General features: G+C 42.5%; 1 protein-coding gene across 1 annotated transcript; it reads left to right on the plus strand.

The window, feature by feature from the left end:
- The first annotated feature begins 2,630 nt into the window (after positions 1–2,630).
- LOC132070087 (proline-rich protein 36-like) lies at positions 2,631–7,237 on the plus strand. Its single transcript, XM_059466720.1, has 3 exons — positions 2,631–2,711; positions 3,282–3,678; positions 7,132–7,237. The coding sequence occupies exons 1-3, from the start codon at positions 2,651–2,653 to the stop codon at positions 7,235–7,237; spliced, it is 564 nt and encodes a 187-aa protein (XP_059322703.1). The 5' UTR covers positions 2,631–2,650.
- Positions 7,238–11,749: the final 4,512 nt, after the last annotated feature.

An 11,749-nucleotide genomic window follows, 5' to 3' on the forward strand; every position in this document is an offset into this window, starting at 1 on the left:
GTTATCTTGCTACTTAGAAATTATGTGTTCCGTTTTAATAGATGAACTCATCAATAAGTAACATTTTATATTAGTAAATCAAGATGTTATATTTTATATTAACAGTTAAGCATAACTATTCTATGAGCTGTACCTGGTTTTTAACCCAATATCTCTGGCCTTTTCTGTATAAGCAGAGAAAGACTTAATGTGTGAGAAAGGAGTATGGAATCAAAGTGACAAAGTGAGCAAAGTCTGAGAGAGAACAGTTTGATTATTAGAATTTTAATTTAATTTGAAATAGTGCATGGTAAAAGATGAAGATGCGTAATGTCTTGGGATGATTTTATGATGATACTCTATTCCCTACTCATCTGCTTTATGCCCAGAAAATGGCTGCTGTAGCCTTAAGATGAACCAGCGGCCGGAGCCCGAGAGGATCCCAGTGATCAAACTCTCCTCACCCCAGTGTGGTCAGGTGTGGCACAGATTGTTACTTCGTTGCCTTCACTGGATTAGTTTTTGTCAATTTAAGCAAGGAGCTTCTGGTATTTTTCCTTGCCGTGGCCTGGAGGCTTTTTACCAGCAAATCCTCTCAGCAGCCTTTTGTTTGTTTTGTTGTTTTTCTTTGTTTGTTTGGTTGGTTTTTCTTGACCTGTTTCAGGTTGGCTCTTTTATTTTCTTCAGTCCCTTCAGGCATTTGGCCAGGGGGAAGGTGGCCCAAACCTGAGATCTCGGAGAAGCTGAACCAACACGAAAAAGGACATTAAACTCTACGAACTTCACCTGCTGCAAGGAAGAGATTCATGTCAGAAATCCATCAGGTTCCCAACTGCTTTGTGAGCTCTTTCCTCTCCTTCCCTGAGACAAAGAGGGGCAGCCACCATCTTTGCCTCATGGCCATGCAGTCTGGTGGGGTGTGGGGGTTAAGGTTTTGAAATTGAAATCCTTTTCTTGCAGGCACACCCCCCCCCCCTTTTTTTTTTTTTTTTTGGTAAGAAACAGTTGGTTGTTTTTTTGTTGTTTTGTTTGGGTTTTTTTCCCCCACATGCTGGTATCCATTTCTCTCTATGGCAGAATAAAAGGCACTTATTAAAGTCCTTTCCCTTTAGAGAAGATGCTCATTCCAGGGAGTTTTCTCATGAAATTTGTCGTGATACCAAAACACAGACTCACATACCTACAGCATTCTGAGCAGTTTGTCAATTGCTTTCTTTTATATATATTTTCCAAGTCAAAGATTTTCACACCTCAAGATTCTCCATTTGCAGTATTTCTTTGTAGACAAGGGGGAGAATAAAAAGGAAGCATGTCAGCATGCCATCCTTATATACAGGTGAGTTCCTAGAAATTATAAAATAGCAAGAAAATGCAACAAAAGAAGCATCTATTTTCATAGTGGACTTACAGAGTTACATAACTGTCTTCTAGCTAAAGGATTAAAAATATTTTAAATTATAAATTTTGAGAACAGTATCAAATAGTCCACACTTCAATTCCATTGCCATCACTAAGTTGCTGTGCAGTATCTTGTGGTTTCCAGAAATTACTTTACTCACCTGTAAAATTACTTGTGTTTATTTTATGGGCATGCCATCAGAGCTAGCACACATTTGTTTATAAAGCACTTTAAGAAAGCCAGATATTATATGAGCAAATCAATACTGAATAATAACTGTGGTTCTGTTTTAGTTCAGGAGAGGTGATGAAGTCTGGTATTTTCAGGGTCCCCAGGATGAAGGAGGAATTGAGAATCTGACTCCATGTTCTTAGAAGGCTAATTTATTATTATATGTTACTATATTATATTAAAGAATGCTATACTAAAACTATACTAAAGAATAGAGAAAGGATACAGAAGGCTTAGCAAGATACTAATGAATTTTGTGACTCTCTTCCAGGGTCCTGACACAGCCTGACCGTGATTGGCCATTAAGTGAAAACAATTCACATGTTGGATAAACAATCTCCAACCGCATTCCAAAGCAGCAAAACACTTGTTTTTAGAATTTTAGAAGTCTAATAGAAATAAAATAGTTATAAAAATAGTAATATTGTCGCAGACATTTCTCCACAGAAATCCTTTATTTCACATTTCTGTGTCTTCGGGAGCCAGAGGCCCCCGAAGAGAAGGTAAACAATTGTTATCAGCTGCTGTGGAATGCAATAGGATTCACCTTGATTGGCTCATTTTCTATGTTTATAATTAAGAGCCAATCATCAGTTCAAGCCAGGGGACTGAGTCCTTGGCCACAACTTTGTTGTGGGTTCTTTTCTATCTCTTCTTAGCTTAGCTAGCAGCTCTGCAAACCTCTCTCTATATTCTTTTTAGTATAACTATAATGTATTATATAATATATTAATAAATTCAGCCTTCTGATCAAGATACAAGATTCACCGTCTCTCTCTCACCAACTGCGACCCACACAGGTCGCAGTAATATCTGGTGACCCCTCGTGTAAGAGCAAAAATTAATCTGATAAGACCAGAGGAGCAAAATTGCTGCACTGGGTAAAAATCCTGTATGTGTGGCATTTGAGGGTTGCTTTGAAGTGACCTCAGAAAGTGGATTCAAGCCAGGAGCTGAAGAACCGAAGATCCTGATTTGGACAGAGTTCACAGCCAAGGCTGACCACAAGAGAATCTTGCTTCTGGAAAATCATCAGGAAAGATGATGGAAAAGAGCAGCAGACCTGTGGAGCTGGCCAGAGCAAGCTGGACTCTTTCAAAAGGTACTGTTCACTTTTCTATCCCTGATGAACCAGCCCTTCGTAGCTTGTGGCTGTTTGTATGGCAGACCCATGCCTTGCCAGAAGAGATTCAATTCTCCCCTTCAGAGGAGAAAAAAATAGCCCTCTGGAAACATTGGTGCAGGGAAGACGGTTTCTTTTTGTCAAAAACAGATATCTATGAATTCTTTCGATGGGCAAAGCTTTTTGGGTTCTTTGCTGATGTCTTATATGCTTTGGATGTTTTTGTCTGGGAGTGCATGGACTCGATTATCCAGTGCGTCTACCTGGAGGGACGCGTGTTGCCTTCTATCTACCCAGCATTTATAAAGCTTTTCCCAGTCCTGAAGCGCAGAGCAGCTTGTTTTCAATGGATATCTAACTGTTATGGCCAAGCTCCGTTTCCACCACCCTTGGCAGAAGACCCCGTGGGTGACGACTTTGGGCTTTTTCCCCCCCCCTGCTTCGCGGCGGGGGGGGCCGAAACTTCGCGGCGCGAAGAAGTTTTTTTTACTCTTTCTCCGGAGCATGCTCAGATGGAGTGTTCTCCTTCCCCCCCTTCTCTCTCTCCAGGGGGATGGGAGTGGCCGCTCAAGCCAGCGCCGGCCTCTCAGACTCCGCCTTCAGAAACGGGGGCGGCACCGGTCTCCGAGGTTTCCTCCACGGCCCTGCTAGAGCCGTCACTCCAGGAGATCCCGTCTCCGCCTCTCCAGGAGGTCCCGCCCGCGGTTTCACCGGCCTCCCTGCCCCCGCAAGAGCCTGCGTCGGAGAAGGCCGAAGAGACAGCACTTCCGTCGATTGACCTGTTGCTAAGCAACGGCGACGCTCCGCTGTCTCTCCCAGCTCCGCTGCTGTCTGTTTGCACTGCGACGGCGACTGCGACTGCGCCTCCGCAGAGGACCCCAGAGTCAGCAGCAGAAAACGGAGTTGAACCTGCAGGACCCTCGAAGCAGCCCGCGGCTGATCCCACGCTCAGCGTGGTTCCCCCCCCGGTTCCGGCTCCCTCCCCGGTTCCGGCTCCGTCCCCGCTGCTTCCACCGGACGTCCCAGCAGCTGCCCTGGAGGCTGGTCTCTCCTTCAGTGGAGCAGGGGCTGCCCGCCAGCTCACTTTTGTGGCAGTCCGGCTGCCGGCTTTCAAGCTCGGCGGTTTGGGGGGTGGTTTTTCGGGGATTGTCCCATGGAGGCCGCCGCCTCTCTTGTGCCCTAGCGGCGAGGGGGAGGGGGCTCCCGAAAGTTTTGCCTTTGGTCCCCAGCCCAGTGGGGGTGGTGCCGTGATGCTGTGGGAAACAAACATTCCCAGACCCGAGATGAAGATTCTCGGGGCAGCTTCCATTTCCCTGCTGCTGGCATGCCTCAGTGGTTTAGGGGAAAGGAAGCGTCTCACTACCCGTGCTGCCATTGTGCTAGCAGCAAGGTTCAGGCCTGCGGGAATGCAGAGCCTTCCTTATGGGTTTGGCCTGGGATGCTGGGCTCAGGAAATTCCTGGGCCGGGCCCACTGCGAGGCCTCTTGATGTTTTTGGGGATTCTGGTTTGTCCTACCGGTCCGGGTCCCCCTGTGTGAGCCAATTTTGGGGTTCCTGGTCCAGTATGGGCCAGGGCCCCCAGGGCCTTTCCTTCTCTGGCACTGCTCTGCTGGGCTGCTGCTCTTTTGCTTTTCGATCAAAAAAAAAAAAAAAAAAAAAAAAAAAAAAAAAAAAAAAAAAAAAAATTAAATAAAAAAGATTGAAAATAGGCGGGCAGCAGCTCTGAAGTGCTGAAGCACTGAAGGGCCAGAAAAGGACATTCTAAAAATTGTTCAAATTGTTTCAAATTCTTTAAAATTGTGTTATGCTGTTTCAGGACAAAAAGGACTCTAAGGACTCTCAGATGTCCAAAAGAAACAACTTCAGCTGATGGACTGTTCCTGAAACTCAGCTGCATGGACTTGAATTCTCTTTGCATTGTTTCTTGCAATTTTTCTTATATTGTAGGATTGTTTTAGTGAATTGTTAGTATTCTATATTTTATAGGTGAAGGAATTTCCTGTTCATTCCACATCAGCATTTTTCTTTTATTTTTATACAATTTAGAAAAGTGAGATGTCGCAGACATTTCTCCACAGAAATCCTTTATTTCACATTTCTGTGTCTTCGGGAGCCAGAGGCCCCCGAAGAGAAGGTAAACAATTGTTATCAGCTGCTGTGGAATGCAATAGGATTCACCTTGATTGGCTCATTTTCTATGTTTATAATTAAGAGCCAATCATCAGTTCAAGCCAGGGGACTGAGTCCTTGGCCACAACTTTGTTGTGGGTTCTTTTCTATCTCTTCTTAGCTTAGCTAGCAGCTCTGCAAACCTCTCTCTATATTCTTTTTAGTATAACTATAATGTATTATATAATATATTAATAAATTCAGCCTTCTGATCAAGATACAAGATTCACCGTCTCTCTCTCACCAACTGCGACCCACACAGGTCGCAGTAATAGTAATATAATTAGAATAATAAAAATTTGGACAATTAGGATTTAGGACTATATGAGACAATAAAAACAAAGAGTTACAGACAGTCCGGGTACATCTTTCTGGGTAAAATAACCCAGAAAGAGGACACACGTTAACAGAGTGTGTCCCTTAAAAGCAATAGCCTGTTGCATATTCAATACACCTCATACAGGATGCATAAATTCCATTCAAACATAGGATTCTGTCTAGTCAGTGTCAATTTCTTCCTCTGAATCCTAACGGCGTCTTCAGGGCTGAGCGAAGCGGGAAGAAGTTTGTTTCTTCTGATTAGGGAGCCATAAATTCTTTTTCTCTGAGAGATTTAGGTGTCTTGTGGCTGCTATCTCCATGTGAGTCCTCTCTTAAAAAAAGCATCTTATATAGTACAATTTCTATTTTAACATTATGTTATAACCTAAAACTATATTTATCTCAGTAAAGAAAATTAATACAGCAAAACTTTCTAACGTAACACATATAATATTAATTTTAATATTTGTGAAAAGGCAATTATAAAATATGCATTTTTCACAGGATGCTATTGTTCAATCATCTCAGGTATAGGGAGAAAAAAAAATAAGGCTGAAGGAAAGGAATGCATCCACAAGAAAGCCAAATTTAGCAGAAAATCATCCCTGGCTGGGTTTGGTGTGAGGATACCACAGTCCCCAGAGACCCGGCTTACACAGACCTCTCCCAACTGAGGAGAAAGGAAAAGGCTTCGCAGTAGGGCGTAAACTCTGGTCAGAGGTGCTGAACATCCCTCTTCCTGTATACGAACCAGCCCAGCTGTGAAACCCCCAGCCCCGCAGGCCACATCCACAGGACATTCATGCAACAGGCAACTGAGGAGGTGTCATAATCAATCAAAGAGCCCCCAAGGTGCTTCCCAGACTTATTTCTGAGGTCATGCACCACAGCATTGCTTGTGATGCAAAGGAATGCAACCAACCCAGAATCCGCTGCAAGAGACTCTGTCAAACTGCATTCCCCCAGGGGAGGTACCTGGGAGTTCCCACCTGGGCCAAACATATACTAATTCACTGGATTCTATCCTTTTTTGGGGGGATGCTCATCACCCAGAAGACCAGCTGGAGAGAATCAACAGAATATAGTTGGGATCAATGGAGTATTGGGATATTAGGACACAAAACAGACAATGGACTTTGGGCCTGGTTAACATAAGAGATTTGATAACAGGATGCCTTGGCAAAAGCAAACAGAACTTTGAAAATTAGACCTAGATTGCAAGAAGATTCAATCAAACAGGTTTACCGGAAAAAGAAAATCCCATTAAGCTCTGCAAGCAAAAGATGTTTTCAAATGCATAAGTTTGTGTATGTGATTTTAACCTAATCATTGTAGTACACATTATTAGTCTCCCTGAAATAGTATGTAAGCACTTGTGTTCCACAACAAAATCGGATTCTGATCACTGAGCCAGTCTCCATCTCTCTCCATCACTGTCATAGTGGTGATATTTTCTTTAATATGTCTCTCTTTCTGTCCCCCACCTCTTTTCTACTTTTTTTCTTCCTTTTCTTTCTCTCTCTCTCTCTCATATTTACTATTAAATAAAATTAATACTATTAACTTTGGCAAACAGTCTCATTTGCACCTTAATTCAGGCAGAAGCATTTCTAATAACCTAAAAAATCTAGACTGTAACAATTCTGTTTCATAGATTCCAGAAACTGTGATTCAGAGAAGTATTCTAATTTATTCCTTGTTACAACAGAAAGTTTAACTTTCTGTGTTCTGCATACATCGGTTTGTTATAGATGGATAATGAGATGATTTGCTCTTGCAATTAAGGGATGAATAAAACGTGAATATTAAGAGAAGCTTTATTGAGGTATAGTTATGTTACTGTAGTTTAGATGTCCTCTGTTTTCCCCATAGTTCCTTTTTCCACCTCCTTCTGTATTGTTGCCATCAGACAGCTGGGGTTGCCTAGCACAGGTAGAGAGAAGGTGTGCACATGTGTCCCTTACCTGGGGCAGCTGGGAATGGAAAAGCTTGGTGCTAAAGGTGGCAACGCCTGATCTCCAATCAAGTTACAAGAAAGCAGTTTCCACTGCTAAATGGCAAAGAGCTGACTGACAGACTTTGGGAGGAGACAGGGCTGGCTGATGCAACCCCCAGGAGTATAAAAGACTGACCATCTATCTTGAAGATGAGCCAGCCACGTGGTGTACAGCTATGAGGGCAGGTTCCAGGCCTGTTTTTTCCTTATTGAGTCCTTGTGTTGTATTTTTGCTAAGGTTTAATAAACTTTTTCAATTTTTGAAGTGATTAGTCATGTCTCACAAGTTTCATAAATTTGATGCCATAGAAGGAAAGTGAGCATTTTCCTTAATGACTGATCAAATTATACATTACTGTAAGTGGGAAAAATACTTTCTGATTCTCCTTAAAATAGCTGCTTATTTTGATGGTGGCAAATGTTATTCAGTACATTTCTTTAAAAATCTATTACGCTATAACTTAGTGACTTTTCTCAGCTCTTTTCTGCTTGGTGCAGCATCTCCAGTGATGTGGTTTTAGATGTTCTGTATTTTAGCTAAAAGAATCATACATATTAGGGGTTTTTTTTAGCTCTTCCCAAATCAGTGTCTCAAGATCTTTTAATGAATTCTTAGCCCTGCTGGCTAGAAATTATTAAGCAAAATAATTTGCTGTTTCTTAATGTTAGTGTTTAGGGAAAAATATTATCATAGAATAAGAAAAATCCCAGCAGTCCTAGTTGTGTTTTATGGCTCTAGATCTCGCAACAACTAAAAAGCAACTAAATAAGCAGTCATTCCTTTGAACTTGTTGGGATTTAGGATTCCTCCTTTTGTTTATTTCTCTCAGGGAATTTTCTCCCATATGTGCTGCTAGGAGAAAATAATGAGCAGGTATTTAAGAGAGACAAAAGAAGTTGCTAAGCTCGGGGTAGAAGGGCAAGTGGCTTCACTCCTCTTATTTGAGGGTTTCTCTTGGTGGGGCAGAGATACATGAGAACTGGGCTAAGAAAAAAGTGGCTGGGGCAGCTTCTAGCTCCCTCTTGCTCTCTCAGCATTTGGAGGGGAATGAGGCTGCAGTCATTGCGGGAAGAATCCACCACCATTGCAAGATTCTGTCTTTTGCTACCTTCTACCATGAGTGGAGCTCTGCTCCTTAGACCAGCTGTTGCATTGGGACCTTATTAACACCCTACCTCACTGAAAAGGACTTTCATCATTGTTATAAATGATCAATTGAAAGCCAAATTATCAAAAATGTGAAAAGATTTATTTATCTTTTCCGCAACTGAATGGTCCTCAAAACCACCACAACCAAAGAGACGGCGTTGAGTCCCGGTTCAGTGCTGGGTGAACCTGGATCCACCCTCTATCACATAGGACCCTCCCCCTTTCACAAGAGTCGCTTCTAGCGGGGATGTTTTATACAGTTTATTGTGCCCGAGGCAGAGGAATCCCAGTTTCTTTTGTAACTCTTCACATTCATAGTTGGTTCTTTCACTGTGCAGAGCTGGACAATCGCTGTTTCCTAGTTGATAACCAGTGTTGATTGAATCCCGGGAAGTCATGTATTCACACGCATCTTTCTGACGACTTCGGCAATCTTGATCGATGTTATCAACAGGGCGATGATCGCTCTTAGGTCTGATGGATCGGGATAGTGGTGATCATCGCACTGGGTGCGTCTATCCATAAGCTAAATGCTGATTGTTCTTCTGCTGCCTTCAGGAATTTCAGAATTTGAATAGACGTCTGCCTCTCAGGCTGCTTGTGGTCAGCGACTCGTTTGGATTTCACAATCTTTATAAAATACATTATTTTACAGCATGCATTATTTCCCAACATATATTACACCATCCACTCAGGTGCCTCAGGGGAAAACCCAGGATCCCCGAGCCCCCTCCCCCTCCAAGGGAGCCTCTTTCTCCTGGGTATGTCCAGGAGCCCAGCAGCCACTGCCCAGCCCCCAGTGGTTTTTGCCACTGCTCAGAGCTTTCTTTACTACACTGTAACTCACACCCCTGCCCTGCAGGGAGGCCCCGCAGCTCCAGCTACAACTGTTGAGCTTGATACATCTCATCTACCACCCCGGGACTTTGCTCATCCCTGCCTTCCTAGCTTGCCACTCCGAGGTTTCTGCTACAGCTCCTTTTGCTATCCAGAGGGGGAAGAAGGTCGGGCTGAGTGAGTTTGTAAGGGAAGCCCCCTCTCCATCCCTCTCTGCTGCCTGCGTCCGCCATTGTTGTGTGGAGAGCGCCCCCTGCAGCTGCGGGGGAATCATCGCACCTGCCCTGCCTGGCCGGGAGCCCACAGCGCCCCTGCCGGCTGTGACCATAACTGCACCAAAGTGGAAAGGGCCGCAGCCAAGTGAAGGCTGTTGCTGGGTTTCTGGTTGTCACTCCCATTGTTGCCTTGTTATCCATACATACTAGTAAAGAACTGTTATTCCTTTTCCCATGTCTTTGCCTGAAAGCCCCTTGATTTCAAAATTGTAATAATTTGGAGGGAAGGGGGTCATATTTTCCATTCCAAGGGAGGCTCCTATCTTCCTTAGCAGATATCTTGGTCTTTCAAACCAAGACAGACCTTTCTATCATGAGCTGGGCAAGATAAGAGGAAAACTAACAATGTGTTTGCAGCAAATTGGATAGAATCACTGTTTCTCATAAAAATACCAACAGAAGCACAAAGATGCAAAATAGCTTTCCCACTGTGGGTGACCAGAACACTGGAAGATCTAGGAATAGAGCCTAGGTTTCCTTCATAACCAGCCAAGTCCTCTACTGTGAAGCAGCTCTGTCTTCAGGAGCAAGTTATTTTCTCTTTTTTGATCAAGGTCCCTGCCTATATAGATTTGTCTGGGCGGGGGTATGGAAGGGGAGAGGAGTCACTGTCATATTTTCTGAAAAATCTCCTCACCAGAATTTCTTCTCCTGGGAAGCTGAGAAGCCTCAGAGAGAAATGAAAACAATAATTACCTGATTGCTTCTCCTGTGTTTGCTGCTTTGAAATGTGGTCTGGAGATTGTTTACCAACTGGTCATTGTTTGATTGGTTTCATGTGAATTGTTTTAACTAAATGACCAGCTGTGTCGGGACTGTGAGGAGTCAGTAATGAATTTTTAATCACTATCTTGTTAAGCCCTCTGATGTATCCTTTCTCTATTCCTTAGTATAGCATTCTTTAATATAAGTAACATAAAATAAAAAATTAGCCTTCTAAGAACATGGAGTCAGATTCATCAATTCCTCCTTCATCCTGGGGACCCTGAAAATACCACAGGGAGGCATGTTTGGGGGTTTTTTTGCTCACAGAAATAAGGATGAAGTGGTCAGTCAAGTGACCATCTTATGTGAAGTAATTTAAAGTCAAACTCATTACTTGTATTACTGTTGATAAAAATGGTTGCTGGTTTATTGCATCATTAGCTCTCTTTCCATGGTGTTCAGAGTTTTAAATATAATTAAATTAATTAAAGTAAAATAGAATTTTTAAAAAAAGGTTCTGAAACTCTAGAGAAAGCACAAAGGAAATATCACTTAAGGTAGTGATAAAATTAATATTTTTGTTTTAGAAAAGTCAGACTCTTGCAAGATTACACTATGCCACTCAATTTTAAATCTCTAGATCTCTTATATTCCCATTCATATAAAAAAAGGTGTATTGAGTGAGCCAGCTTACTGCAGTGGTTCTTAGTAGTTTGTCTTTACTGGCTGAGCTTGCACTTTGTACTTTTGGAAAGACAGGTATATGGCAATGTGATCTCAACTTTCCTGTTAAAACAGAGAGGTTCTGCTCCCTCCCAAGGTGCAAAGCAGTGATGCCTATCATTTTTTCTTCTCTCTGAAGTTACTTCATTCCTCTCATCTTCTCAGCGTAAACAATTTCAGCCTTTATGGTACCTTTCAGCATTTTCAGACAGTGCTCTTGCTCTTTTCATAGCCTTGTGCATTTTGAACATGCTCACTGACTTCTCTCTCATGCCACTCACCATCTTTATTCAATTAATTAATGAACCTCTTTCCTCTGTTTTACTTGCACTGAGTTCAGGCCACTATCTGGGCAGGTGAATATATGAATGCATAAATCAACAGCATGGACTGTTTGCTATGAACTCAAGCATGTAGTAAAGAAATTTTGAATTTGATATCCAGTAATTTACTTAGAGCAACCTGTACTTTGTACAGAGAAGGATTATACAGCTGACAAAGAAACCCTGGGTTTTGTTTGTTCCTTGACCTGAATGGTGTTCATTCCTATCTTGTTGATATGGTTTTGCATTTGTAGTATTGACAATGACTCTGCAGAGGCATAATCTCCTAGAACAGTGTCATCTGGTGGTGGTTGTAAGTCACAGCTTCTAAATAGAAAAGTAAAATTAGCAATCAGATCAGGCTAGAAAAATGCTCTGATCACCTCTTTTATTTAGATTAAAGCTTTTAGGGTTCAAATCACAGGACTATAATGAACTCACTTTGCACAACTGCTTCTCATTTTGTAGGTTGCAAGTATAATGGGTTGCCACAATTTTCACTGTTAGGAAATGTGCTG

Source organism: Ammospiza nelsoni, chromosome 1 (assembly GCF_027579445.1).
Source record: "Ammospiza nelsoni isolate bAmmNel1 chromosome 1, bAmmNel1.pri, whole genome shotgun sequence".
Taxonomy (NCBI): domain Eukaryota; kingdom Metazoa; phylum Chordata; class Aves; order Passeriformes; family Passerellidae; genus Ammospiza; species Ammospiza nelsoni.

What these genes read in the sequence shown, in the direction of transcription:
- LOC132070087 (XM_059466720.1), top strand. Translation starts at nt 2,651, where the DNA reads ATGATGGAAAAGAGCAGCAGACCTGTGGAGCTGGCCAGAGCAAGCTGG. An exon ending in AAGCTGGACTCTTTCAAAAG is followed by an intron (nt 2,712 to 3,281) that starts GTACTGTTCACT and finishes CTCTCTCTCCAG; the next exon opens with GGGGATGGGAGTGGCCGCTC. An exon ending in CAGCCCGCGGCTGATCCCAC is followed by an intron (nt 3,679 to 7,131) that starts GCTCAGCGTGGT and finishes TGTTGCCATCAG; the next exon opens with ACAGCTGGGGTTGCCTAGCA.